Source organism: Furipterus horrens, unplaced genomic scaffold (assembly GCF_987537825.1).
Source record: "Furipterus horrens unplaced genomic scaffold, mFurHor1.1.pri manual_scaffold_7, whole genome shotgun sequence".
Taxonomy (NCBI): Eukaryota; Metazoa; Chordata; class Mammalia; order Chiroptera; family Furipteridae; genus Furipterus; species Furipterus horrens.
The window spans coordinates 53,672,329-53,697,131 of NW_028327177.1; the positions used below are offsets into that span (position 1 = coordinate 53,672,329).

The 24,803-nt window shown below is 33.9% G+C and overlaps 1 protein-coding gene across 1 annotated transcript in view; it reads right to left on the reverse strand.

Annotated features, from left to right (window-relative positions):
* The window catches only part of SNTG1 (syntrophin gamma 1), an 850,024-nt gene that overhangs the window by 357,470 nt on the left and 467,751 nt on the right, over positions 1-24,803 (reverse strand). Inside the window, exons 5-6 of the mRNA XM_090283711.1 lie at positions 11,645-11,701; positions 627-684 (exon numbers count right to left, since the gene is read on the reverse strand). Of these exons, the coding sequence (XP_090139837.1) occupies positions 627-684; positions 11,645-11,701 (115 nt within the window). The remainder of the gene's footprint in view (positions 1-626; positions 685-11,644; positions 11,702-24,803) is intronic.

The following is a 24,803-nucleotide window of genomic DNA, read 5'->3' on the forward strand; positions in this document are numbered from 1 at the left end:
AAAAAGATTTGAGCAACATATGGAGAAGGTGCTATGACTGGCATAAGTGTCAAAAGTGGTTTGTGAAGTTTCTTGCTACTATTGTCATCTTGGCCAAATAATTCTTTTCTGTGGGTCTGCCTTATGCGTTGGAAGATGTTTAGCAACAGTCCTGGCCTCTACCCACCAGAAGCCAATAGCAGGAGATAGCTGACATACTCAAGATATCCAAATCAATAAAGTTATTGGTGAAAATGAAAAATGTGTCCTTTATTTTGTGGAAAAAAAAGAAAAAAACTAAACAGACTTTTTGGCTAAACCTAATAATGTACATCTAAAAATGCTTGTATTTGATGTGACTTATTATCATTATATTTGTTTGTATGTTTATTTAATGAAATAATTAAAAAGTTGTACACTCCCTAATTCATACACAGTCATATGGCCTATTATTTTTCATGAAGTCCTTTCCCGGAATAATAAATGGTGTAGACTCAGTAATCAGACTCAATCACTTACTGCCTGGTCATGGGGAATCTGGAACTAGTCAATGACATACAAATTTATGATTCTTAAATATCATCTCATTCTTCAATAACAGTGGCAAACAAAGGAATGGCTACTATATAATTCTCTTAACACTTTACCTCTTTGCTCCTTGGAGATTTTTGAAATGACAACTGGAATGTTATGTTCTGCTCCCCCCTGTAAAGAGAAAATCATAAATTGTGCTTTTTAATCCAAAAAGAAAAAAGGCAGTGTATTTTAAAAAAATACAGGCTATGAAGAGTGTGTTAAGGAATACTAGATAAAATTTAAATAAACTTGTGGAATTTATTCACTGTGTAGACAGTGCTCCCAAGAAACTTAACTATTTGTTCAAAATTTCACTATGATATCCCATAATTCATAAGAAATATGTTAAATAGTCCATTTTTGTCAGTGTGTAACAGTGCTGTCCATTGTAGAAATTTCTATTTAGGTCTCCAGATAACCACATGTTTCCACTATATGACTGAGTTGTTCTATGCTGATGATGGAGCACAGACTCCTTTGCATGTTGAATTACTAGAGAGCCTCTACTTGCACAAATGGATACACAAAATCAGATTGTGCATATGCAAGATGGGAAAGGAATAGTCTGAATTTATTCAATTAGTATTAGATTCCATTTTCAGTAGAAGTACAATAACAGAATAAAACAAAATGGCAAGAATATTATAGTACTTTGTCTAATTGAGCAAGTGAGATATGGAAAAGGAAACAAAAATAAGTTAGCTAAACTTATATAGAATGCAATAAAATAAATCCTGAAATAACTGCATTAAAATTGTTTCTATGTTACAGAGTTGAGACAGTTGAGATCAATAGTTGGAAAATCAAGTAAGTGTATTAAAGGATAAAATGTTTTGTAGAAAAGAAGTACAGAGTGGGGCAAAAGCAGTTTACAATTGTATGTGAAACACAGAGTTTATTCTTATTATTACATTACTTTCCATACAAACAACTGTAAAACTACTCTTGTCTCATCTTGTATAATATATTTAAGGTAGTTTAGTTGAAAAGATTTTCTAAATTCCACTGGGGTTTCTCTATTTTCAGAGTAAGTATACCTCCTAAGCCTTTTTTATTTTTTTAGGACAATAAATTATTTTACAACATATTTTTTCCCTCATGAATATCTATTTTTAACACTAAATTGTCAAAATACTTAAATATAAGATTGACAGTAGTTCTTAAGAAAAGACGTGGTATTCCATTTTTCCTTGGCATGTAGTTCTTTTTTTTCTGGAATATTAAGAAGAAATATAAAAAATAAAATATTGAAAACTTTCGTACTCAAATTGAAATTCAAATCCATGACTCAATTAACATTTTCTCACTATTTTCCACCAACCCAGTATTTACCCACCCACCCTCACTAACTCAGTGAGAAAAGTCTCTGGCATAAACTACACTGGTTCCTAAGTCTGCTTTTGTTTTGTAGTCGGTGTGTGCCTAAGAAGCATGGTCTAAGATGATCTCTCATCTGATCAAAAGAAGAGTAATCTGTGACTGACAATTTAATGAAAGTGAGTGGTTAATTAACACACAGTAAATACTTAATAAAAAAATAGTTATTATTATTATGCACTTGTGGGGGTTCAGAATAAGTCACCACGAAATGTCTATCTGGGGTACACGGGCTGTTTTGAGCTAAAGGCAAATTTAGCCACAGGCTCAAGAGAAACTTCTATCCCTTCCTTTAACTAATTAGAAGAACATAAATCAGAGGCCTTGTCTATAATAACATTATCAGAGAGAAGCTCTTTTGAACTATCTATAGGGTGGGACAAACTTCAATTTACTAAACTTCTGTTCTTATCTCACAGTGACCTTTTGAAGGCCCCAGGTGTATTACCTCATTTCTAGCTCAGGATATCTTATGATTCAATCCCCTTTTCTATCTCTAAAACCCTCTTGCCTATGAGGGTCTCTGATTGTCTCACGTATGTGGAATTCCCATACATACATAAGTATTAAATTTGGTTATTTTCTTTTGCTAATCTGTCTCATGTCTGTTTGATTATTAGACCAGCCAGAAGAACCTTGGTGACAGAGGAAATTTTGTTTCTCTCCCATGCAGTTTATCAATTAAGATTTATGAATAAAATTAAGTGGCATTAAGTGGGAAATCAAGTTAAAAATAATCTATTTTAAAATCCTTAATATTTACTAGTTAGGATTCCAAGTTTCTGCTCAGAACAAGTACTCAGGTTGTGTGTTTGATCCCTAGTCAGGGTGCATATGGGAGGCAACCAATCAGTGTTTCTCTATCACATCAATGTTTCTCTCTCTCTCTCTTTCTCCCCCTTCCACTCTCTGTAAAATCAATAAACATATATTTTTTTAATTGCAGAATTTTGTTGTTATTGTTGGAACTAAGAAAGTGTAAGTAAAATCAAATGTACATGGTCATTGAGGGTTTCTAGACATACCTGGAAATTGGAAAGTATTTTAAGAACACATTTCCCTTCCTTAAAAGAAAAAGCTTGTTAACCAAAATAAATCATTCATTAAAGAAGTTTTAGGTAACATAAAAAGAAAAAACAAACTTATCCATACATCTTAAGGTAGACAGTAATAATGTTTATATCACTCTTGTCTGTGTAGCTGTCTAGAGTATTTTCCTTCAGCTTTTTTTCTCTCTCCTTGAATTATTGATCCAAAGATGCTCTTAATGTTTAGGTTCTTAATGCATATTATCATGGTAAAAAAAAAAAAAAAAAAAGAGGGAAATCTCTCTGGGACCTGTCTAGAAAAAGTTCTCATGAGTTATCAGTCTTTTCAGGGCCAGCTCAGTAACCCATTCCTCCCTTCATATCCATATTTATAACCATCTTTTAATGACATGATATAAATAACCCCTATTTTGTTAACACTTTCAATACATAAAAATTTTCCTGTAATCTGTATGATTCATGCTCAAGATTTTTAAAAATAATTTATTTGTTTGTTTATTTATTTTATTTTTAGAGAGAGGGGAAAGGAGAAAGGGAGAGAAACATCATTGTGTGGTTGCCTCTCACTTGCACCCCCAATTGGGGACCTAACGTGCAACCTAGTCATGTGCCTTGACTGGGAATCGAACCAGCGACACTTGGCTCGCAGACCGATGATCAATCCACTGAGCCACAGCAGCCAGGGCAAGATATTTTTTATTTTTATTTTTTAATCAGGCCTTTAGAGCTCTGAAAAACACTTTAATTTCTGAAACTGAATTTATAATTATTTAGAACATTTTAAGACAAAACTCAGGCAATAAAATTGTAACTTAAAACTGTCAGCATAGGTAGCTAGATATTAATAAAGGAAGGGAGCAAAGAGATATAGACACTAAGAAGCTTAATCTATTAGGAAGATACAGCTTCACAGACTCCCTAGGGGATCACAGCATTTCCCTGCCAAGGAGATTAATACTTTTCCCTCCTTCGTATAGGGAAAAAGGACCAGCTTTCCAATTTCCCCAGGATACAACTGGACCATTCACAGAGCCTATGGGGAAGGGAGAATAGAACAATAATGGGGAGGTAGAAAGATGAGCAGTAAAAGCCAAGATGACACAGAGGCATGTGCTTCTACTATGAGCATGTGCAGTAGGAACCAAGATGGCAACCATAGAAGCCTGTCAATCTAGCCTGAGAAAAGCATGAGATTGCATAAAGGACACAGAACCCCAAAAGATCCAGGAAATGGATTAGTTAAGGGGAAGATTTTATACAAGCCCCTAAAGGATTGGGAAGTTGGTTAGTTTTAAAAAGTGCCTGGTTTCCAAAACCCAAGATAACATAACCCAAGGAGGCCTGGCAGCTGCCTGAGGCCTGCAGCAGACTGCAGTGGGTCCAAGTGTAGGCCTGGGCACAGTGCTAGGCAAAGGGCAGCCAGGAGCACAGACTAAGCTAGCCTGATGGGGACAAAGAATGAACTGGAGTAAGCTTTGATAAGGACTGAACCAGTGACACAAAATTTCTGGATCTTGACCTTTGTTCTGGGCTTGATGAAGACAAGATTAAACTTTTTCCATGTCAGGAAGCTGAACCTAGGACAGCATTTTATGTTTGCTACAGTTCAATAAACTTTACCACTAATGCTCTGTCTTCCCATGTGGGTCCTTGAAATGCTTTTCTTGCAATACTGCAAGGACCCCATTTCCACAGGCAACAAAATCAGAGTACCTTCCTTTATTGGATGAAATGTGAGAGCAATCCAGATCCATTAAAGTTAATTAGATTTACTCCTGGACTTAAATGGGAAACTCAATGTTTTCTGGGAAGGAATCAAATAATGTGACTCACTGTTCAAAACAGGTAATAGGTTTCCCCTTAGACTTAGAATAAAAACCAAAATCCTTAACAGTGCCCTGCCATATGACCTCAGCTTCCTTCTGCAGTTCCATTCTCTACCTTTATCAATTTGAACATTAAGGAGGTCAACATATACTGCCCACCCTGCCATGAAAATATTTTTTCCTTCACTCTTAACCTGGTAAACTTCTACTTGTATTCAAGATTTCAGCTGAAGAACCTCTTCTTTAGCATCTCCTTACTTGAAGTAATTCATTTCTATAGCACTGAAACATGGCTGTGATTTACACTTATTTACAACACAATTTGTAACTGAGTTTTACATTTTTATAAACATTTTATTTATTGACTTTTTAGAAAGAGAAAGAGGAAGAGAGAGATAGACACATGTGAGAGAGAGAGAAGCATTGCTTTATTGTTCCACTTATTTATGCATTCATTGATTGTTTCTTTTATGTGCCCTCACTGGTAATCAAACCTACAGTCTTGGTGTATCAAGACAACACTCCAAACTACTGAGTAGTTGGCTGGCATGGCCCTATTTACAACACAATTTTATAAATTTCTGCTTTACTATTAGAGTGTAAAGGCCCTGGGGTCAGGGCAGGCTTTTCCTTTATCATCTTTTCCTCTATCATCTTTTCCTTAACATACCCTTAGGCCAGGGTTTGTGGCTCAGGGGTTAGAGAATAAATGAATTACCTGAGCTCTGTTGTTTCAGTGTAAAATCAAAATTAGGGAAAGTCAATTGACATTCTAAGGGTATCCTAAAATATTAAAACACATACCATTCATTTTTTTAATAGTCTTTTTTACAAAGCATAGTTAATTTTATAGTTAGCTTTATTGGAACAAAGATATAAAGTCCCACCTAAAACATTATAGGACTCTATATAATGATTTTGCCAGTATAACTATGAAATTTATTTAAATCAAATCCAGAATATTTTTAGAGCATCGGGAATCTCGCAAAATAATTTTTTTTTAATTCATTACTTTGATTATTCCAATCAATCAATGAACTACATTTTGGGTTCCTAGATAAAAAAAAAAAATGCATAGACCACAGCATTGTATATTCACTTAGAGTAAGAAAAATACTTGTGAACAGATAAAAACACAGTAATTAAAATTAAGAACCCATTGAACAGGAATGTAAGAGGCACCTAAAAGAAGATCACCTGAAAGAATATGGGCAACTATCCTTAATCTATTTCAATCCCATACTTAGCTTCTGAGGGTTCTATTATCATAATTTAAGACTGAATATGTGGACTCCTCTGCAGTTTGGTCTCTGACCATGCTCAAGTGAACAGGCCATTTTTTAATTTAAACTTTGACTTTGTACACCTGGGGAACTGAATCATCGCTTGTCTATTTCACCACAAAACTTGTTTTACTAGTTTATTTTGCAGACTCCAAGAGAAGCTGAGGTATTGGTGCCTGCTTTATGACTCCCTTTGCTGATCATATCTTATTGATATAGTAAGCATTTAGACAGACATAAGCAGAGTAGGAATGATAGGCCAAGTACAAAAGGTCACCCCGGGCAGAAGCCCTAGGTGCCTAGAAATGGACATTTGTAAGGTGGGACTTCTATAGATAAAAGCTATAGGAGCTGTCAAGAAGAAACACTGCCCCATCCCCCACTGAATTTATAGGTTAAAACTGGCAGAGACAAGCTCAATCTAACATATGGCAACTAATTTAACCTAATGGTAACCCCTATCCCCATTATATGTTCACTGTAATACATGAGCATACTAAAGGAAACACCTCGAACTACGTTTGATTATAAAAATGTCCTTAATGGACTTTAATAACTTGTTTACATCAGAAAAACTTGTCTTTTGGAAAAACCACAATAAAATATTCTTCTAGTAATAATATTCAACACACCATTTCTCTAAAAGGTGATTTTTTAAAGTTACAATCACCAGAAGTGTTATATTAAAATATGCACATGTATGATATGATTATTTTTTTAAATATGGAAGATAAAATCTACAAGGTCTAGATGGTTACCTACATTAAGATGATTATCCATATGTAATCATTATAAGAAAAATGAAGCAAAATATAAAATATTAAGTGCTATGGGTCGTATTTAAAAATATAAAGAGTTTGACATTTTACTGAGGAGCAAAAAAAAAAAAGAAATCCTCAAAAACTAATACAAGAAACATCACACAAGTTTGTGACTTCTGAAGGATGTTTAAATCAAGGAAGACACAAGTTATAGCAAATGTGAGAATTGCTCTGAAAAACAACACAAGATTAAAAATAGCTTAAAATGAACACGGCTCCTTGGATGTCTGAGAGCAGGAGTGAACACAGTGCAAAAGTGCTAGACTTGTTTCATGACAAAGTTTCTCATCAGAAAGCCTGACAAGCACATCTCTCTTCTTTGAGTTGTAGAGGAGGGGCTTGTGGTTGAAAGGTCACTTAAACACAACAGAGGGCAGGCCCAGGTTTCAGTGCCTATATGCCATGCTCATGTTCATTGCATCATGGTTCAGTTAAGTGTTTGTTCCTTTTTGAAATGAATAACTTTAACACGGAACAAGAAAGCTATGATCTAGGATTGCACACACCCTTCAGGGTTTAAAAATAATTCCTTTCAGTTTTACAAGCTGAAGACAAATAGTTCACCTTCGTCAGAGAATGGAAAAAAGTAGGAACAAGAATATCAGCTTTGTGTGCAGGCTCCTTCTACTCTTCAGGACATCTGCTTTCCCACCTACAGCACCATAGCAAATCTGCTATGTGCTCATAGGTCCCTGGCTCTATGTTTTCTTTTTTCCTTAATTTAGAAATAAGGTGGATATACAGGTAATTTTGCTTTCTACGATTACATAGTCAAATAATCTTTATAATGATGGCATTTCAGGAATCTATATAAGTTTGCCTGTGAAGATAAATCTGTGGTTTATATATTAAATCTCAATGCATTTAATTTAAAAATTCTTGGATGACTGTTTCAAATTAAGGTTTTTGGACATAATTTTAAAAATAATTATGATGTTCACAGGAAAGTCCAGATTAAAAATTCTCATAATGAAAACTAAAAAAATTAAGGTAAAAATAAAAAAATAGAAAGGAAAGTAAACAATATTTGAAAATAAAGTGAATTACAATTTATTTAAATCATATTGTTAACATTTAAGTCAATAATTGTTTTTCATTTTTATTAAATTTATTGTTTCCCTTTATTGTTTGAGATTTTGGAAAACTTTGAAATGGGTAACCTCCTCATTGTGCAGTATGTCATATCTGGCATTTTGCCTTCAAGTGAAAATGTCAAATCGAAGATCTAAAGTTAAACTGTAGAGACATATAACTATGTCAACATCCAAGGCACCTACAATTTGTGTCCCAGAAGTTTCAAAGCTATTTAATGAATAAGATAGATAAAATAAAAAAGGTAAAGGGTGACTTTTATTTCACACCCATACAGGGGAATCTCTGGCTAGAGACAGTGTCTGGGAGTGAAAATAATGTTGTACATGGACAGGTGATATTAGGCTTAATGGACATTGATAGCTTCAGGGACATCATACTACCCCCAAACTATAACCACTGAGGAATGTTAATAAGAGAGCATTAGAATAGATTCTATATAAAAAGTTTTTTTGACTATCACCTGGGACGCCTGAAGAATTCCTGTCATGTGCAATGGTGAAAGTCACAGAAAAGTCCCAGAAGCCAAGATTTGTAGGAGAATGCAACATAGCCAACTAGCCTTGCCTTCCAACAAGACATTTTAAAGTCTCTCAAGACTTTCTGACCAAAAGGACATTTTTTTGTCCCTCAGCCAAGTTCTTTAAAAGAGTTTCTAGGAAGGGAAACCTCAAATAACAGTATTACATATTCTGAGTACAGTTAAATTCAAAACCACCTGTCAGGGTCTTAACTATATTGGCAAAAAACTTTCAATTTTCTAACACATGCTCTTCCTTTTGTTATATCTAGTTGAAATATTTGATATTTTAATTAATAATCCTCACTACAAAACCTCCAGTGTGTGTCAGTGGTAATTACTTAACTTAAGCAAGTAAGGATTAAATATATGTTTATATCTTCATTTGCATAGTTAACTAATTGAAATTACTCGAGCAATAAATAGATAAATGATCAACACTAAGATATTAATTCTGCATTTAACCTAAAATACTTTCTTAAGCTGTTCATTTCATATATATAGTTTATAGTATAAAAAATTATATCACATAGTTATATTATATAATAACATTCAAATTTTAATATTAAACAATATAATATTAAAGTATATAATATGTATATTTTAAATTCTCAGATCTAAAGAAAATAGTGCAAATAGATAAACCCAGTATTTTTTTCCAATTTACATTTAACAGGACAAAGGGAAAATGGAGCTGTACAATAACATTGATATTTTACATAAAGAACTAAATTATCATATTTTGAAATACAGTAACAGAATAAAAGATAGTTTAAAATAAAAAAATACAATAACAGAATAAAAGTTTAAAAATAGAATATGGCTCAGTTGGTTGGAGCATTGTCCCCATAGGCTGAAAAGTTTTGTGTTTGACTCCCAGTCAGGGCATGCCTGGGTTGCAGGTTCAGTCCCTGGTTAGGGCACGTGCAAGAGGCAACCGATCAATGTTTCTCTCTCATATATATATATACATATTTTTTAATGTTTTATTTTATTTTAGAGAGGGGAAGGGAGTGAGAAAGAGAGGGAGAGACACATTGATATGAGAGAAAAACACTGATCGGTTGCTTTCTGCAAGCACCCCCATGGGGACAGAGCACAGAGCCCTCAGCCCAGGCATGTGTCCTGACTGGGAATCAAACTGGCAAGCCACTCCAGCCAGGGCTCACATCAATATTTCTTTCTCTCTCTTTCTCCCTTCCCCTCTCTCTGAGATCAATGAACATTTCCTCGGGTGGGCATTAAAACAAACAAACAAACAAACAAAAAACAAAAAAAACAGCAAAGCAAAGATCAGTGGTAAGTATTGAGAAAACCAAAATGGGAAGCTTTAAATCTATTGATGCTTATATTCTGGTTTGTTTGTGTGTCATAAGAATTTTAAAAATACAATTTTTTTTTGTTACACCTCCTAAAATATGGCAACCATCACAGTTCCCATGCTACTTTTATGGCCAATATTTTGAATGCAAAATATACACATGGAAGTTTGAAAATGACTGTAGTTCTTATGTGTCTAAAAGTTTTACCTGGATTGAAATAATGAAGTCATTAAGCTGAAATTATTTACTTGGCAAAATTATTGATGTTTTAAAAACTGTCTAGATTAAAATATGATATTTTAGTTAAAAATAAATAACAATGTATTATTAGGTCTAAATTATAAATTGAAAGTAAAGAAAAGGAAGATAACATTTTTAGGTCTGCTATCAGAAATTGAGTCACTGCAGGGTAGGTAAAAGTGCATATCTGAAATGAAACCTTCTCTCATTATTGAACTTTATTCACACTCAGCTTTTGTGCTCCCTTCATGAACTCTTTTTCTTAGTCATACCTTTAGATCTTTGACAGCATTCTCAATAAGTATTGTGATAAAAAATAAAAACAAACAAACAAACAAAAACCTGTCTATTGAATGTTGGGACTGCCACAACATCATTTCCATACCTAAATTGTATAATTTGTTCTGTGTGTCTCCCAGGTTTTAGTTGATGGCAGATAAGGTACAAGTACATTTTAAAATTAACATTTTATATAGTAATAGTGTTATTATTTGACTACACAATACTAATCCACATTGATCAGTTTTCTGAGCCATTTTTATAATGTCAACTAGAGCTGTAGTCTCTAAATTTTGAGTTCTGATTTTCAGGCCTACATAACTTGAAATGTGTTAAAATTTCATAAAATATATACTTGAAATGTATGATTTTCACCTTATATAAGCAAAATGCCTAACCCAACAATCAAGATAAATTTAAATTTCATTTATCTCTTTAAAGATGTAGTTTTCTAAAAGGCATTTTAAAGGCATTGAGTTAATTTTTCCAGTATTTATATAATTTCCCATCGTTTTAAAATTTCTGTTTGGCTTCAATGATGATAAATTGCAGGTGCAGTACATCTCTAATAGTCAACATATACAGAAAGAAAAGCCCATCAGTCTGGTGATTGTGGGGGGGGGTGAGAAGGAAGGTGGGTGAAGACGGAAGGCGGTATGGGGGGGGATAAGTGGTAATGGAAAAAATACAATAAAAAAGTGAACAATGAAAATAAATTTTGAGGAAAATTTTCAATAAGTGAAAATAAGAGTTTTAGTAATTTTTATAATAAATCAAATGCTAAACTTTGTCTATCCTATATATTTGGCAATGTACATGGGATTTTACTGTTTTCTTAAATAAAAATGAACACTAAACAAAAAGAAAAAGATGAATAGAATACAATGGATACTTAACTTATATAATACCTCATTAGCATAGAACTTGTTCTGGCTACATTCACCAAAAGGTCAGTATTTCCTATCCTCGTTGGTTAAAAGATGATATGCACACTAAAACACCATATTTGTTAGTTTAGATGAAAACAGATATAAACATAAACTAATTAGTATTATTCAATGCTAGGTGAGGTAAAATTTCCAAATACTTTTGTAATATTTCTAGATCAAAAGGTGGCCAAGTTCCTACGAGAAACTACTTAGCTTATATCTCAGTCCTGATATTGAGGAGTTTGTTATAGTCATGATTGTCTAATTATTAATCTTCCAAAGATTAAAATACACAAAAAATATAGCAACATAGTATGTCCTTTGTAAAGATAGACTGGAAAGCCAAGCTACCTTTATGCTTAATCCAAATCCTCCTACAGTTTGTCTTCTAATGGTCACCGTTCTTTCCTGAAAGAGAGGATTTTAAAAGTGGTTAGCTTTTTATAAAACTTTATTTACACAACATATTCCTCCTTTAAGTTTTGTTTTTACTCTTAAATATATATAATATATATATATTATATATATAGTGACAGCATAGAGACTCCAAATCTTGCAATAGAGTATTTTATGTTTAAAAAATTAAACATTAATAATTTATTTGACAGGATAAAAGGGCTTTAGTGTTATTAAACAGCTAAACTTTTAAAAATTATTTCCAATGATTTTTGAGACATATTTCAGAATCAACTTTTAAATCTCTCCTCATTTTCATATTATCTATTCTTGTTGTCTAAGAAATAGCAAGGTTTTGGTTACATCAAAGTAACTCAATGTCAATGGTAAATATTATCTTTCAAGTGAGTTCTTATCTCTATCACTACAAGTTCTATCATTTGTGAGATTTGAGAGCAGAGCTGGGAGGCTGCCATGTCCCAGCACATAAATGATTCATGTGCATTTCTGGGATTGCAAGTACAAAGAAACCAGATTCAAACTGATTTTTTTTCCTTTTCTTTAAAGTGTTTTACACCTAACTAATAATGATAATAAAATTATCAATTTTCAAAACCAGTTCTTTTTCCTTCTATATTGGAAACAATAATTCAATCACTAATATATGAAACTTAAAAAACATAAGGAGCCACATTTGGACAAATCCTTTAATTGCCAGTATTAAATCAATAATATTCTGTTTCAGGGTTCTTATTTCTACATAATGCATATTCTGGAGCCATGCAGGAAGGTTAAAAGCTTTTGTTTTCCATCTTCCCCATTTATTTATAACTTTCTCATCTTTTTTAATTTTTTTCTATTCATCAAGATTTGAGACCCCACCCTTCTCTCCTGGTACCTCTCAGAGATATTTGTTATTTGGTTCTTGCATTTTACAAATGCCTAATTTGTATGCATTTCTATTCTTACATTATCTATTTCCAAATTTAGATGCTGCTCTCTCTCTTATAGATGAATTCTCTCTTTTATTCCCTGGTTTTAGAGGGGTTCTGTGGAACAGATATAATATCATTTGAAAAGAACCAGGGGAAAATTTGAAAAATATGTGTTTCTAGTGTCTCTTTTTAAATATCTTAAGACAGCATAAATCTCATCAATTTGGCAAAGTTATACATTACCTTCATTTTAACCAAGCATTTATATTTCATAAATAAAAACAAAACAATTCTTAAAGAACAAGATCGCCATACAAGAAACTGAGGTTTATTGGTTATTTATTTTTAATTAAAAATAAGCCTGATTGGTTGGAGATAGGTATGTATTAAAAAATATTAGTGCCAATGAGTAGCATTTAATACTATCAATTTTTGTATTGTTGGCCAAGTAATTTGGTTTATTTTTAAAGTACTTAAATTTTTATTCATGTAACTTGGTCATCTAATCATGTTTTCAAGCTAACATAATCCTTTTTTATACAAATAAGTTTTTAGATGCATTACAATTTATGCAAAGCAATTTAAAACATAAAACATCATATTTAGTGTTATATTAAATAACATTGTAAACTCTATTTTGAAACTCATAAACAGATATTTATATTAATATCCATTGGTAGTATCACATGTATGAGCAGATGCAGTGTTTTACAATTAATATTGCAAAATTTATTAATATAAACATACTTGCATGCACAAAAGCAAAAAAATAGTTGAACATATGCATTATAAATATGAAAAATCTAATTTTAAATAAATTAAATGTTTTGAAAATGTCCTTTTATTGGCTAAACAAAAGTAATCTGTTAAATTAATTAATCTTTGACTATTTTCTATTAAAAGTTTAATTAAAGGGAACTTGTACAATACAAACAATGTTGAAATTAAAGTCAGAGACCCTATTAATGACTCAGATATTTATAATTTAAAATGCTTGACAAATTACTTAAACCCTCTAAGTCTCTGTTCCAAATCTGTAAAATCATGATAAATAATACACAGAAACAGTTTTGTTTTGAAAATTAATATTTGTGAAGAACCTTGGCATATAGTAGCAACTGAATGAATACTAGCACACAGAATCTATAATTCTAAAAATAACTTTTTACTTAATAGTCCCATAAATATCTAAATAAGATTTTCCACCTTATATCTCAATATTTACATCACAAAGTAGCTCAAATACTGGAAGACTCGGGGTTTGAATAACTAATTGGCTATCTTTAGTCCTGTAAAATGGAGAGGCAAACTGCTTTCACAATAGTGCCTATCAAACTAAACTAAACGTCTTGAAGGGCAAAGCTCTTTTCTTAATTGCTTTTCTGTATTGAATAAATACTTGATTCCTTAAAATAGTATTAAAACCAATAAGGAACTTAGCTCAGACAGCTCACATAAACTGTTAAAATAAAGATTTAAATCTGTCAAAGCAAATGTGTTTTAATTAGCAAATACCATCACCTAAATTTTCTAGAACGTCTTTCATTGCAGTTATTAGCCTAGAGGGCAACCTGGTGGGTAAATTCTATCAAGTAGCCAAATCTGTGCTGAAATCCTGCTTTTCTTCAAAGGAACGACAAGCATGCCAAGGTTATCAAAGGTCCCTGTAATGCCTTTATTCATTCTCTGCAAGACTGCCTTCCAATCTTTGGTGGAGAATATTAAGAACATATTCCAAACCCAATACAAAATTACTATTTCACACAGGGATTTGGAGAGATCAAAAGTCAGCAGAAACTTCTGAAAATCTCAGAAGCAGCACTTAATATGTTTTAATAATATGGGCACACACACATACACATGCAAACCCCCGGCCAGCACCTCTATATTCTATTGTTTGATGAGCTTACGATTGAGAAAGTTAAGAGAGAGGAGCAAGACAAATCACCTCTCATTTTAAATCCAAATTATTAAATTGGTTACTACAGGCAGCAAGAAAAATAAAAAGGCAAGTAACTTCTCAATATGGCACCTTGCTGATATTCTCCTCAATTATGTTTGTGTTACTTATGATCTCTGTCCCCTTTTTACCTCTCCACATCTGGTGTTTCCTTTCTCAACACTCCCCCCTCCCCAAAAAAACCACGCACAATGCTAATGAATTGTTTCAGGTGCTCACCTCATAAATCAGAGAATATTACAAAGCTGACCGGAAGTTATATTAAGTTAATATATCTCTCTTGAGCATCATGAAGGTGTTGCCTAGTAACAAAGCACTTTATTTTGAAAAACCATGTTATCAATTATTTTGTTATTTAAAACACAAAATTAAGATAGGTCCTCATATAAATTCAAATATTAAAATATATTTATTTAAGCTTCCTATTTGCTATAAAATGTAAAGGACAGGATTCCAAATAATATTGGATTATATAATGATGTGCAGCATACCTGGATAATCAGAATTAATCTATGAAAAGGCTTATTTTAATGTTTAACTTGCTCAATATAAAAATATAATTCTAACCACCCTGCCCTCTGGAATATTATGTTAATTTGAAATCCTCTCTGTACTGTATGAATTATATGAGAACCAAAATATGCATGTTACCAAAGAAAAAAATGTATTTTTGGTATTATATATCTAAGGTGTAAACATGTTTGAGATACACACACACACACACATGTATATATATACATGTGTGTGTGTGTGAAAAGGAAAAAAGAGGACAATGCAGAAACTAAAGAGATCATCAAATGGATAGTTATATTTATTAATTTTATTTTATGGAAACAAAAAAGTTGCAGTAGAAGAGCTAGAGAATGTCATTAACTCTGATAATTCAGGAAGAGTGAATAAACTTGAAAGGAATAATAATAATGGTTGTAGCTTCTGATTATTAAAGCTACTCTATAAACTTATAATTCTCATAGTACATATGACTATATATTAAAATATTCTGTTTCCTTAATTTACTTTTTCCACTAAAATTTTCAGAGCTAATCCTGTGTCATTCACAGTTGTATTCCAAGTATTTGGCATATTCCCTACATCAAAGTTAGGTATTTCTGTGTTAAATAAATAGTTTCTTCATACATTTTCCCACATAACCATCAAAACAGCTCACTGGGATAGGCGATATTTTTCTAATTTAGACTGAGAAAACAAATGCAAAGGATTTAAATCAACTTTACCAAAATCCAAATCATGATTTAAATGAATGTTTCTCTGATTCCTTCTGTCTTTTCTATCATAATAAGCCCTAGAAGAGATGGTGAATTATGATCAAAGAAACCAAAAAATCAAGGTGCAAGGTAGTAAACGAGGAGGGAATTGTGAGCAATTGAATGTTTTCCCTCTAAGATTGGAACAAAGCAAGGATGTTCCTTCATACTGTCCTAGCTAGTGCAAAAAGGCAAGGGTATAAAATAAAAGGCATACAGATTAGAGAGAAAAAAAATAAAGCTGTCTTTGTCGTTTATCTATGTCAACAATGGCAAAGAATCAACAAAATTTTAAAACAAGTAATTATCACAAAGTCACAGGAGACTAGGTTAATACAGTGAGTCCTAGAATATCATCATTTCATTAAATGCTGTTTCATTAGGTGTTAACAAGAAAAAGTCAATTACAGGCTGGTTATGTGAAATATGCAGGTTTTTCCCATTGTTTCCTCTGGGTACTCCAGTTTCCTTCCACATCCCAAATATATGCATGGTAAGTGAACTGACATGTCTAAATTGTTCCAATATGAGTGCATGTGTGTGATGGAGTGGCATTCCCACATTGGTCCCTGAGCTGTCGGGGTAGGCTCCAGCCACCTTGACCAAGAGCTGGAATAAGAAAGAGGGTTGAAAAATAATTTTATTACTTCTTTTTGTTTATCTTTTAAAATGTATGTATAGCTTACATGTATTTAAATGATTAATATTAGAAGTATTTTGGGCCTTTATTTAGAAATTTGGTGATTTTTTTTTTTTTGTGACCCAAAATATGCCACAGGAACTTAACTTGCTTATATCAATCAGTCTTTGGTAAAATTAATTTTATTATACATTGTTTCACTTGAAGTAGTTTCTGAGAACCTATTCAATAATGTTAAGGGAAGACTTACTGTATAAAAAGTCAATTGTTTTTTTGTATATGAAAAACTGGAATTTTAAATGAAAATTACAATACTATTTAAATATCACACTAAAAAAGAATATTTAGGTATAAATATAACAAAGTGAATAAAGATTTATATGTAAAAAACTACGAAACTCTGGAGAAAAAAAATCAATGATGACCAAAATAAATGTAAAGATATTCCAAGTTCATGAATTAGAAAACTCAATATTTCTAAAATGTCAATTCTTCCCAACTTGATCTATAGGACCAATGCAATGTTAAAAATATCCCAACAAGCTAAGTTTGTTATTATCAACAAACTGGCACTAAGGTTTATGTGGAAAGCCAAAAGACCCACAGTAGTCAACACAATATTGAAGTAGAAGACCAAGTTTGAGGACTCAGGGTACCTGACACAAGACTTACTATAAAGCTACAGTAATTAACATAGCCTGAGTTTTTTGAAGACTAATCATGTATATCAATAAATAAAAAAGAGAGCCAAAAAATAGAATCAAAAATAAAATATATATTGGAGAGAGAGTCAACTGATCTTTGACAAAGAAATAAAAGCAATTTAATAGAGGGGAAAAATAGGATAGTCTCTTTTTAAAAACTCAGAAAAGAAACAAAGAAAGGAATCTAGACCTAGATATCATGTCTTATACAAAAATTAACACAAAATAGATAAAATATCTAATGATAAAAGACAATATTATAAAACTTCCTAAAGAAAACATAGGGTAAAATTTATATGATTTTGGGTTTAGCAATGAGATTTTAGATATAACATCCAAAACGTGGTCCATAAAAACAAACAACAACCACACACACAAACAAACAAACAAAAAAAAATAGAAAATTGACAGCTAGTGGGGGTGGTTAGGGAGTGAAGGGATTGAATAAAAAGGAAAAAGGGCTCATGGACAACAGTGTGGTGATTGCTGAGGGGAAGGAGTATAAAGAGACTAAAATGTTACCTAATAAATTGCAATAAAATTTTTTTTAATTAAAAACTTCAGAGAAAGTCACAGAAGGTCACACAACCACATCAAAATTACAACTAAAATATAAAACAGCCATCACTCAGAACTGTCAGAAATCAAGGTGAATGGAAGTCTGACAACTACAGAATTAAAGAAACCACATCCATCCATACTGGCAGGAGGAGCGGTTCCACATCCATGTTTGGTGGATAAAAATTTGAGAGGGATATCTCAGGAGTGAGGAGTCCCAACCCCATACCAGGCCCCCCAGCCCAAAGTTCTAGTGCCGGGAAGATAAGTCCTCATAACATCTGGCTGCAAAAACAAGCCAGGTTTAAGTCAGTGAAAGAAACTTCTGGAGTCCCAAGCAGTTCCCCTTAAAGAACCCACACAAGTGGTGTTGATGAGACTCACTCCCTCTGAGCTCTAACACCAGGGTAGCAGCTTGAAAGGCACCAGTGGTACACAGAGACGAACTGAAGTGTCTGGCATCAAAGCAAGCACTGAGGAACAGCTTTCTCCCAGACAGAAAGGCAGGCAGAGGCCATTATCTCTTTAGTGAACCCTCCACCCACAGAGCCAAAGAGATGGCAAGCTGGCGCCATATCTGAAACTCCATTAATCTGGCTAACACTGTTCACCCCACCCTGGAGATCCCCTGAGACTCAATCCCACCCAAGATATAAATAGTTGGTCTTGGATCATGCTTCACACTTCCTCATTTCTATCAAACTAGCAACAGCTGACCTCAGAAAGCCCCCAGCCCCCAGTCCCCATACCTCTTGTTAAGTGCTTCCAGATCTGACAGTTGCTGCAGCCAGGCTAGATACATAGTTTGGTTCTGCCTGGGAATCTCTAAGACTGGCACAAGTAGCAGCCACCTCAGATTGCTTTATAGCTCATGCAGGGTTGCCCTAGGCAGAACAGAGGATGGGACTTACTTGTACTGGTGCCACCTGGGAAACTCCAAAGCAGGCCCACCCAAAGGATATCTACAGGCCACCTCAGAGTACCACCACTCTGTCCCTGCACAGCTGATCCTCCATGGGGGGTGGATGTTGGTGGTCAGTGGTCACAGCCAGTCCTTGCAGCTGACTGGCCTGGGTAAATCCCTCCAATTGACTTGCCAACACAAATCTAAGCTCAACTATAAGAGGAGGGTGTACTTAGTCCACCTAAAGGCCACACCTTGAGTACCCAGCTTGGGTGAAAGAGGAAGCTGTGCCACTGGACCCTACAGAACACCTACTATATTAGGCCACACTACCAAGACAAGGAGTCATAACAGTTCTACCTAATACATAAAAACAAACACAGGGAAGCAGCCAAAACAAGGAGACAAAGAAACATGGCCCAAATGAAAGAACAGTTCAAAGCTCCAAAAAAGGACCTAAATAAAATGGAGATGAACAATTTATCAGATGCAGAGTTCAAAACACTGTTAATAAGGATGCTCAAGAGGCTTAGTGAGGACCTCAGTAGCATAATAAATATCCAGTTAGAAACAAAGGATACGTTAATTGAAATAAAGAAGAATTTATAAGGAAACAACTACAGAGTGTACAAAGCCAAGAATCAAATCAAGGATTTAGAATAACAAGAAGAAAAAAGAAATTTAAAATATTGAGGACAGTGTAAGTAGCCTCTGGGACAACTTCAAATGTTTCAACATTTGCATCATAGGGGTGCTGGAAGGAGAAGATAAAGAGTAAGAGATTGGAAATCTGTATGAAAAAAATAATTAAATAACTTCCTTAATCTGGTGAAGGAAGTAGACATATGAGTACAGGAAGCACAGAGAGTCCCAAACAAAATGGATGCAAACGGACCCACACTAAGATACATCATAATTAAAATGCCAAAGTTTAAAGATAAAGAGAGAATCTTAAAAACAGCAAGAGAAAAGAAGTGAGTTATCTACAGGGGAATTCCCAGAAGACTGTTGGCTAATTTCTCAAAAGAAACTTTGCACGCTAGAAGGAATTCACAAGAAATATTCAAAGTCATGAAAAGTAAGGACCTACAGCCAAGATTGCTATACCCAGAAAAACTATCATTTAGAATCAAAGGGCAGATAAAAATCATCCCAGACAAGAAAAAACTAAAAAAGTTTATCATTACCAAACCATTATTATATGCAATCTTAAAGGGACTTACTTAAGAAAAGGAAGATCAAAACTATGAATAAAATGGCAATAAATACATATCTATCAACAATTGAATCCAAAAAGCAAACTAAACAAACAAGGACAGACACAGAATCATGGCTACAGAGAGCATTTTTATGGTGCCAGTTGGGAAGAGTGGTGTGAGGCAATGGGTAAATCGGTGAAGGGATAAGCAAGTACAAATAGGTAGTTAGGGAATAGTCATGGGGTAGTAAAATACTATACAGGAAATGAAGTAACCAAAGAACTTATATGCATGACCCATGGACATGAACAATAGTGTGAGGATTGCCTGAGGGAGTGGGGGGTGCTGAGTGGAGAGGGGCAAAGGGGAAAAACTGGGACAGCTATAATAGCATAATCAATAAAATATAATTAAAAAATAAAATTAATTTAAAAAGTTCTTTACAAAAGACACTGGAGGTAATAATAAGACAAGCCACATAAGGAAAAAAATATTGCAAAACTTATATCTTTAAAAGACTGTTTCCAAAATATTCAAAGGACTCCTAACATTCAGCAAGAAAAATAAACAACACAATTAAAAAATAACCAAAATATTTGAGCAAACATCTTATCAAAGAATATGCATTTAGCCCTGGCTGCTGTGGCTCAGTGGATTGAGCGTCGGCATGCGAGCCAAGTGTCGCTGGTTCGATTCCCAGTCAGGGCACATTACTAGGTTGCACGTCAGGTCCCCAGTTGGGAGCGTGAGTGAGAGGCAACCACACAGCGATGTTTCTTTCCCTCTCTCCTTTCCCCTCTCTCTAAAATAAATAAATAAATAAATAAATAAATAAATACAACTAAATATTTTAAAAAAAGAATATGCATTTGTCAATTAAGTATATGGAAAGAGGCTCACTGTCAGTTAACATTAAGTAATTTCAGATTAAAATAATAATATAATATTACACACCTATTAGAATAGCTAAAATCCAAAATATAATACAAAAGGATGGCAAAGATTATCATCAAGAGGAATTCTTATTCCTTGTTGGTGGGGATTCAGAAACAAGTAGTTTGGTAGTTTCTTACAAGCTAAACATAATATTAACACATGATCCAGGAATTGCAATCCTAGGTATGTATTTAACTAATTAAAAATGTTATGTTTACATAAAAACCTGAATGCCAGTAGAAGCTTTATTAATAATTGATCAAAACTGGAGTTGACCAAAATATTCTCTAATAGGTAAGTGGAATAAACAAAAAACTATGCTATATCTATACAACAAAATATCATTTAGCAATAAAAAGAAATGAAATACCCAGTTGCAAAAAGACATGGAGAAACCTAAATTGTATATTATTAAGTAACTGAAGCTAGTCTGAAAAGTATAGATACTATGATTCCATTTATATGATTTTCTGAAAAGTCATCACTATAGAGACAATGAGACTATTAGTAATTGCTAGGATTCAGGTTGATAAAGGAAGGTTAAATAGATGAAGGACAGGAGATCTATATGTCAATAAAACAATTCTTTATGATAATCCCATAGTGGATACATGATATTTTGCATTTGTCAAAACCCATAGAACTTTAGAAAACAATGAGTACACTTTACTGTATGCAAATTTAAGACTCATTTAGGAAGTAAGGGGATCCAAGAAAAGCAGACTGTGATGAAACAGTCTAACTGTATTATGAAGGTATGTTACCACCTTACTGATAGGGGGGAGAGGGAAAGTTCTTACTTAAGTAAATGGAGTCTTTAAGGCAAAAGACTGAAGATTAAAGACCAAAAGAACCAAACATGGCACTGCATTCTTCTTGTCTCATGGGAGGGCATGGTGCTGTTCTAGCTGTTTCACAATTGTTTCACGTGAGGGTATGGGTTAACTAACCTAATACTACTATATATGTATGTTGAAATTAAACAAGTAAATAGATATTGGGTGGGAGGAACTAGTTTTTCATTGCCGAAGTGGGAATTCAGATACACAAGGGGAGAATGTTAGAACATTTCACGGGGTGATGGAAAATAGTTGGAGATATCAGTATGAACTCGTGTATCCTAATAATGATACAAATGGTTACATATAAAAGCATTTATAGTATATTAATATGCATGTTAGTTTTTATCTCTTAAAAATATAGTATATTATTATGCATGTTAGTTTTTATGTCTGAGATATAATTCAGATATCATAAAACCAGTAATTTAAAGTGTATAATTTAGGCCCTGGCTGCTGTGGCACAGTGGATTGAGCACTGGCCTGTGAGCCAAGTGTTGCTGGTTCAATCGCCAGTCATGGCACATGCCTAGGTTGCATGCCAGGTCCCCAGTTAGGGGAATGCGAGAGGCAACCACACACTGATATTTCTCTCCCTCTCTTTCTCCCACCCTCTCTAAAAGAATAAATAAATAAGATCTTTAAAAATAATAAAGTGTATAATTTAGTGGATTTTAGTATTTCAGAGTTATGCACCCACTACTACAATACATTTTAGAACACTTACGTTTTCCAAAAAGTAATCCCATGCCCTCAGTCCTCCATTCTAGTTGTAGGCAATCACTAATCTCTATTCTGTCTCTATATCTTTGCCTACTGTGTCTAGCTTCTTACCATGCTGTTTGCAAGTTTTATCCATGTTGAGGCATGTATCAATACTTTATTTTTTAAATTGTCAAATAACATTTCACTGCATGGGTGTACCAAATTTTATATATCCATTTCCCCGTTGATGGACATCTGGATTGTTTATATTTTGGGGCTATTATTAATGACACTGCTTTGAACATTTGTGTGGAAGATTTTGTGTGGACATATGTGCTCATTTGTTCATTTGGGCATATGGCAAGAAAGAAAATTGTAAACATGCAGGCTATTTTCCAATGCACTTGTACCATTTTGCATTCTCAGCAGTGTCTGAGAATTCCAGTGTCTTCAGATTCTCACTAGAATTTTATCTCTAATTTTGATTATAATCATTCTCATGGATATAAAGTTGTGCTTTTGATATACATTTATTTGATGGCTAATGATGTTGAGCATCTCTTCATTTGAGTACTGTTTATCTTTATATATCTTTAGAGGTATGTATATTCAGATCCTTTGTTTATCCTTTATTGTTCAATTTATTTGTTATTCTTATAAATAAATATATGTATAAAATTTGTAAATATTCTTATAAAAATATATGTGGTCTGTCCAGAAGGTATCCAGCCACATAATATGAAAAATAGAGACATTTCTTGAAGATGATACAAGATACAAGGAACATTGTACACAGGGTAATGATGCCTCAGTCCCCTTAAGAGTGGGCACCTTAGGACCTCACACAATACTCTCAGACACCATCAGCTGCCCCGTCATATTTTTCTGAATCTCATTGATGATCTGAATACTCTTCCCATTCAAAGGTGACTTAGTTTTGGAAAAAGCCAGAAGTCACATGGCGCCAAATCTGGGCTTTAGAGAGCTGAGTCACCTGGATGATCTGATGTTTTGCCAAAAAACTCTGCATGAGATGTAATGCATGAGCAGGTGCATTGTCATGATGAAGTTGCCAATCACCAGTTGCTCTTAGCTGTGTACTTCTGAATCATCCAAATAGTTTCTTTGGAAGAATGTTCAAGCTTAATGTAAATTTTAATGCAGATCCATTGCTCAAACTCATTTTCAATGTGAAGGCCACACAGTATATATGCTCACTCAATAGCATGTACTGCCCCCACTGACTAATACAGTGAAGTCATCATTGTTCACACATGCCCATTCCAGTCCATTCTCCTTGGTTGCCAGGTTACAATAATGTTGCACAAACTGTTCTCATTATATTAACAATGGCTGGACTTTTTCTGGACAGACCTCATTATAATTTTTGTAGACTCTAGATATAAGTCTAGTATGAAATTGACTAATATGTTTTGTTGATTGTCTATTTCAATAGCCTCTCAGAGGCAGTATGTCTTTACCTGTGAAGGGACACTATACCCATTTCTAGGTGTGTGTTAACACAGCTCACCTCAGCAGCTTTGCCATGGCTCACAGTATTTCCAGATGAGATCTTAACTGCATCCACAAGTCTCCAGGAGCACTGGTATGACATTGCTTTGATGGCATCCTCCTCCACACATTAAGGACATAAAAGTCCAGTATGTGTTAATCCTTTTGGGGTTCTGGAAGTAATATATTCTTCACTACAAATTTTACTTAATCTTACTGATTTTGCTACTTACAAATCAGCTCAATTTAAGTGGGCCCCTTCCACAAAAGACTCTAAAATATATCCAAATTAAAATCAATAGGCACTTCTATTAGTGCCCTCAAAGACTCCATGATAGAGTCTTTGGCAATTTTTTATGACCCCTGGAATTTCTGGATAACCTCGATGGCCATAAATTGTCCAAAGGCTTCTTATGCAACATACTGCCCCACTCAGCCTCATGTTAATCACAATTAAAGCAACAGCTCTCTACTGGTAACTCCTGGAAATAAATCTCACAAACCCCAAGCCTGTGTCCCTCCTTACCCAGCTGTCCATTATGCTTTAGGTCATAGACATAACACTTCACCAGTACAGCATGGCTATTGAGGTTTCCTTAAGACAGATGGTGCCAAACCTGGGTTCTCTGGTGTATTTCATCTGTAGCAGGGGTATACTCCCTAGTCCTTAGTCCTCTGCTGATTCCATAATGCTGTCTCCCAGTCCCTTGGCTCACTGGGAAGCCCCTTGAGAGTAATTGAATGAACATCAATAAGAGTTCATAAACTTGATAAATGACACTGTCACCATCTTAAACAATGAAACTCAGTAGAATATTACTGTTTCTATCTCGTTAGTCAAGACATTGCTGATAAAGGATGGGCCCCAAGGGTCAATACAACTGATCAAATTTCAGGCAATCATTTTAGCACTGGATCCCTTGGCTCCATCGAACAAGTGATCCAATAAAAAAAAGT